Below are 6,324 nucleotides of genomic sequence, written 5' to 3' on the forward strand. Positions count from 1 at the left end.
TTCACCTTGTGTAATTCTAATGTATTTACAAACCTGAACTTTGTAAGAAAAGTCTTTAACATTGATTAGAGGTCTTAAATCTTCTGGTCACATACTATTAGACCTTTCTAACGTAAACGTAATTACGAAACGGAATACTGAATCCGTAAAATTTTAGGCTAATTTGTGGTCTATGGGAGACAATTTCATCCAATAGTAATGCAATAGTAACCTCCCTTAGACCATTTTTTGCAAATAACATTTACGGATTCAGTAATCCGTTTCCGATTTACGTTTACTTTAGAAAGGTCTATTATTATGAATTATTTTAAATGTTTCAGTGGCAATAGTTCTGAGCCTACCTAAATGAAGTGATGTCATATGAACTTCGTTAAATTATATGTCGTATGAGGAAGAATAATCATCAAAAACTATCCTCCTAAGTGCTCTGTATTGAATTTTTTCCATTTTTTTTAATAACTTTTGCTACAAAAGTGACAAATTAGAGGACAATAATTAAAGCTTGATTTAATGAATGGTTTAAAAAATACTATTCTAGTCTAGTATCAAAATGTAAGAATTTACTTAATCAAGACATTAAGTTGTTTTGCTGCCTTTTGACATAAATTAGTAAGTAAACCGGACTGTTAAAATTTAAGAGGTAATCAAGATTAAATTCTAAAAGTTTAACTTCATTTTCACATAATTCATTATTGTCAATTTGAAAAGATTTTATTACCGGATTTGTTTTGAAAGTGACAGTTCATTTATCTCTAATTCTTCAGAACAAAACATGTATGATATTTTCGATGAATTAAGGAAACTCAGAAGTGAAGGGCCCTTAAAAGTTAGGCTTTTGTTGCTCTGACTTCAGACATGTTGTTGAGTACTTTGGTGTAATTATACCTTAGATTTACCTTAATTTTAGGTTTTGCTTTATTTATCTGTTATTTTTGCACTAATGTTAGAGCCTTTCTCAGCGGGGATTTTATTTGCATTGTGTTGTCTAACTTGTTGAAAATAGGGTAAGTGCGAGGTTGGCATGCCCTAAACGCGTTTAAATCCCCAGTTTCCTTTATATAGGTTGCTGACCGTTCCAAGGCGGTGCCCCTATTTTCAACTGGTTGTTTTGTCTGTCTTGTATTATCTGTTGTGTATGTTTTCTTGTTTGTTGTAAGCGTCCCCCCCCCATAGCACCCTCATTTCCCTTGCATTTACGCTACTTTGTGCATCCCCTACCCCTTTACTTTGAGTAAGTTTTCGTGGGTCCCCTTTGTTTTGACAGCCGGAATCCTAAAACGGTACACGGTTTTCCTACTTGTGTGGGTGCGTTTGTATGCTTGTGAGTCTATAACGTTGCCCTACTGTTTTTTTATGTGTTGCTTGTTCGTTTTCCTATGTTATTCAGTTAGTCGTGGTTGTCTGTTTATCTTTGGTACATGAGTGTCTGCGCTATTGTGGTTTACGTTGTAGTGTGACTGTTATTAAGGAACGTGGCATTCCCTTTGTATATTCGTCCTTGTTCAACTTTCCCCTTCGGGTTCCTTTCCCTACAGTTCATTAAACACAACCCTCAGATGTTACTTCTTTTCCTTCTTGCAATGTTAATGTGTAGTATAAACGCATGGAAGAGTCTATTTTCTAGGCATACAACTGCACCGCCATTTTTCCTAACATGAGATTCATACCGATTTCGATAGAACGCTACACATACCGATTTCGATAGAACGCTACACATACATACTGCAACGCGGTTGTCATTGTTGGACATCACTAAATCCGGCTGTTCTATTTTTTTCCATATAAAATCCACTTACTTAATAACGTTATTTCAGCATTTTCTACAATATAAAATTTTCAGAGCCTTCATCGCAACTATAGAAAAGGAGAAAGGGGGATGTTAGCTTTTATAAGAAAGTTACAACCCCTGAATTTACACCTTTTCATTTCTTTCAATATCTCTTTTTTGAGACTTACCACGCCATTTTAATCTAGTATGATATAGAAGCATGCCGATTTCACATACATACTGAAATGCAGTAGAGTAAAAGAAAACACAATGCTATTAAGAAAGGGCACGAGGAAAGGAAGAAAGAGTATGACTTTTTAGACTTACATTTGAATTGGTAGTATTACTAGCACTTCAACACTTCGGGTTCAAAACCTCGCTTGGATGTAGACTTCGCTCATGTGAAGAAAGCCGATGTTCTACCCTGGTGCCTGCTCATGCCTGAAATAGTGCACGCGGTGCACTTAATTCGCGTCTTCCTCCATCATTAAAAGCTGGAAAGTTGCTATATATGATCGACATATAATTGTATCGGTGCGACGTTAAAGTCCCAAAACATTTAATCAACGACTTTCCAGGCAAACGAACATTAGAAGGTCCTTTGTAAAAGAGCGCATATTTGGTGATGATTTCGCGATGATTTTGATGACGGAACAATGCACCAAGTTTGTTACATAAACAATGTAAACACTTAAATATATTTTGTGTTTAATGAGCTATTGATGGTAGATCTGCTTTTGCGGCTTGTCAATATAGCTGATGTCGTCCAGGATGTCCATGACAGTATTGGTCGACTTCTCCTTATGTATCAAGATGGCTAATATGATGGTAAGTCCTATTAATCGTGAAAAGGCTATTCAACAATACTATAGTTACAAATGTTTTTATTTTTTTCACAGCTTGCAAAATAATTCCTGGTTGTGTGGTTGAATTGTTGAATACATAGATTGATTATTTTGGAGTAAAAGTTACATCTTGATTTTAAGTTATAAATGATTTATCACGATTTCCGACGAAGCATTAGTTTGATAAATCATAAGTAATATCAGTAGTGAACGTGGACAGATTACGTAATACCCGTTGTCTAATGTCTTGAAATGTGAAATACTTAATACAGACATACATCAAATAGTTCTACAAAAAGAGTAAAATGACAATAGATTGAAGAAAAGCAATATATATTTGTCATATCTAAGTTAGTTTTCTCGCTGTTTTGACAGAACGTCGATGCACATTTGTCGATATTTGTCTAAATGTTCCATTTTTGCTGTGGGGTCCTTAGCTTTCTCGTCCCAGTTTCTCATTCTTAGTATAGTTTGGAAGGCTTTTGATTGCTCAAAGGTATTAGCTTCTTCCTCTGACATTGTCCCACCTTGGTGAACCAGTGTTTGCTTACTAGCCTCAGATAGTTCTGAAACATAATGTTTTACTGGATGTTACAAAAAATCTGTTAATAAAGTATTATGCGTTGAAGCTTATGTTAGCGACAGAGATATGCATTTTGAATTTGTGTTTTCATTTTAATGTTTCTTTGCCATCTAAAACACTTTCAGAATGATTGTGAACACTTTCAAAAGGAATTCTTCATTAAGCAAGTGCTAATAAATAGGTACAGCATCTCTTTGGATAAATATAAAATATCTCCACTTTATTACCAGTAAATGACTCTTATTACAAGCGTTCGTATATGCTGTACCTTAGAACTATAAAACAAGCTGCAAATTTTCATTTACACCATGGAATAGTCATAATAAATTGTGTTGTGAGTGGCAGATATATGTTTTTCTTACCAAAAAATTATTTCAATTACCAAAAAAGAGGCGTAAGAATATCTCAACTTGAATTTACTAATTTTCAGCAAAAATGCGATATATTTACTTTCGTAGTAGTCCGTATACTTATAAACGAGGTATCTTTTTGCTTGAACATGACCGGCAACGATATCACAAATGAATTTCGGGAATCCTTTATTGAGGAGATACTGTCCGCCGACTATATCATGATCTTTTGTCCCAATATTCCTTCCATCTGTCACCATTTCAGGTAAACCTTTGTCCATTCCAATCAAGTGGCCAACGTCGTGGAGAAAGGCAGCTACTACTTCCTACAAATAATGAAATAAAAAAAAGCAACCACGTGATGGTGACCTAACATATCGTTAAATGGAAAGAATTATACCACAACTAAAACATATATTTGTACATTTTACTATCCATATGTTGTACAATAAGCGCTTACAATTCAATCACATCAGTTAATGAAACATTTGTAAATGACTGTGGTAAAATTGTAATTTCTTACTTCGCTAGTTGCGCCATCCCGTTCAGCACACATGGCGCATTGTATTGAATGCTGTGTTTTTGTTACATCCTCTCCAAGATACTGCGACTGTCCAGCATCTTCATACAGCCGAAATATTTCATCCACACGTTCTTTTACCTCCATGAATTAGATAAATCTCTCCCTAAAATGAAAAGTTATGTGCAAAACTTTAAACATCTTATTAAATCTAAAAATAGCCTGACCTTGATAAGATTTAAACTCGCATGTAGATGAACTTAAAGTGTTAAGACTTATCTCGCAGTTTTGGAGTTTACGACTTGGAACACACTTGACTTTATGACTAAAAATAATTTAGACTCAGAAGGCAATGACAGTAAAACGATCATGCAATAATTAAATATACCTTACTGATGGACGGACGGATGGATGGAAATACACAGAGTATGCAACGACTTCGCCTTTTTGTGTTGCAAGAACTAAAGAAATGACGCCAATATCACACATTCGCACCAGATTGAACAGATGAATATTTGAAAGGATGCCATACTCACAGTTGTTTTTGTTTCGATATTCATTCGCCGTTTAGACAAGGGAAAGAAATGCTAGCCGAACTTCCAGGTTTTTAATTAAGGATTGAACGTTATTTCTTGCGCGTCCCACATTGAAACTTCTGGCAAATCCATTTATCGCGCTAGCGATTCTTGGAGGATGTGGTTTATACCAGTATGAACGCTCTAGGACCTTATATTTACATTTTTACAGCAGCTGAGTACAAAAATAAAAGGCTTCTTTCCAAGAAAATCACACAATAAAACTTCGACTGTAGACCTTTACAATAGATAGATAAAAAAGCAAAACAGTCGCGACCACGCTTAATTTTAATTCGCCTACCGATAAAATACAGTTCCTGATTTTGGTAAAAAAATACCTGAAATCCAAGGGAAAAGGATTCAGTTTTGATAAACTGTCTTAGCTATCACTAACTGCTTCTTTAAAAAAATTTATCGCCGATTTTTAATGATTTTTTTAACGACATGTTCTTTGATCTGCTTGTGATCGAAGTCAGATCACATGTTAAGTATCGCGGAAAAAGATTGCCCTTGATATTATTGCACCAATGTTATTTTTACAAAAATAAACGTTTTTTTTCTATAAGAAATACATGTGTACATGGTGAATGTAAATATTTACCCGGGCAACATAGAGGAGAACCTGGATCTGACATACGGAGAAATAGCCCATAACATGGACATATGACATTATGACATTATCAAACGGACAAAGTTATACGCATAGTTATATCTATTTCTGTTTTGTAGAAGAAATATGTTAGATCTGGTTTCCTTTTCATTTTACAAATTGGACACATAGATTACAAACACTTTTTATGTCATGATATCAAAATAAACAATAAAATAGCTTTAAATATGGGTTAAGCTGCAATATCAACAAAATCCTGAAATAACTAAGCAATTTTTATGTTGCCGAACTTGAAAAGTACGGTACGTTTGGCAATTATAGACATGGTTTGCAATGCTATCTAGAATTCAGGTTATGTTAAACTTTATTTCATTGGATCGTGCTGAGGTAACGTCCAGTCTAACAGTAGCGCTTTTGTTAAAATGAATTCAATAATCTAGTTATGTACGGACAATGCCGAACGATTGTTTTGTTCATTTGCTATGTGTTACGATCAGTGATATTACATTCGTACTTAAGAGGAAAATTCTCCACATTTGCTTTGTTCCATGTATTTCGGCTGCATAAGGGTGTTTCGCCAACTTTCTGTTTGTAACACTAAAGGAATTAATAACATAGATTTGTTCACCTATTTAGTGTTGTGTGTTTTTTCAAATATTTGGGATAGATTGAAAAATTTAGTGAATCACCTGATAGTCTTTACCAAGTCACATCGTTAGATTTTTCTACGGAGTACGCAAAAACCACCACCCTTTTATCTACCCCTTTCCCCTTTTTTATATTTTGCATATAATTTTAAAAGTACGTGTTGGATTTTTGAAGCAACCCGTCTACTTTATTTTTCCGTTACAATTTTCTCTTTGTTGCGGGCCTGCTTTGCGATGCATGGCTCCAAGGGGTGCTCTGTGCTTCCAGAAAATCTAACCCTACGTATTATCTTTTTAGTAATATTATTATTTATTATTATTATTATTATTATTATTATTATTATTATTATTATTATTATACCAGATTTATATAGCGCCCTTTTCATGATAAACACGTTCAAAGGCACTTTACATATAGCAAACGCA

General features: G+C 34.4%; 1 protein-coding gene across 1 annotated transcript; it reads right to left on the reverse strand.

The window, feature by feature from the left end:
* Positions 1–2,464: 2,464 nt before the first annotated feature.
* Positions 2,465–4,309, reverse strand: LOC123536815 (2-amino-1-hydroxyethylphosphonate dioxygenase (glycine-forming)-like). The gene is made up of 3 exons (XM_045320264.2): positions 4,070–4,309; positions 3,647–3,872; positions 2,465–3,179 (listed from the first exon to the last, which is right to left on the reverse strand). The coding sequence occupies exons 1-3, from the start codon at positions 4,211–4,213 to the stop codon at positions 2,965–2,967; spliced, it is 585 nt and encodes a 194-aa protein (XP_045176199.2). The 5' UTR covers positions 4,214–4,309; the 3' UTR covers positions 2,465–2,964.
* Positions 4,310–6,324: the final 2,015 nt, after the last annotated feature.

Source organism: Mercenaria mercenaria, chromosome 17, assembly GCF_021730395.1.
Source record: "Mercenaria mercenaria strain notata chromosome 17, MADL_Memer_1, whole genome shotgun sequence".
NCBI lineage: Eukaryota > Metazoa > Mollusca > Bivalvia > Venerida > Veneridae > Mercenaria > Mercenaria mercenaria.

Excerpts from the sequence above, each read along its gene's own strand:
- LOC123536815 (XM_045320264.2), bottom strand. The coding sequence starts at position 4,213 with ATGGAGGTAAAAGAACGTGTGGATGAAATATTTCGGCTGTATGAAGAT. Across the intron at positions 3,873-4,069 it reads GGGATGGCGCAACTAGCGAA|GAAGTAGTAGCTGCCTTTCT; the intron begins GTAAGAAATTAC and ends CATTATTTGTAG. Across the intron at positions 3,180-3,646 it reads GTATACGGACTACTACGAAA|AACTATCTGAGGCTAGTAAG; the intron begins GTAAATATATCG and ends ATTATGTTTCAG.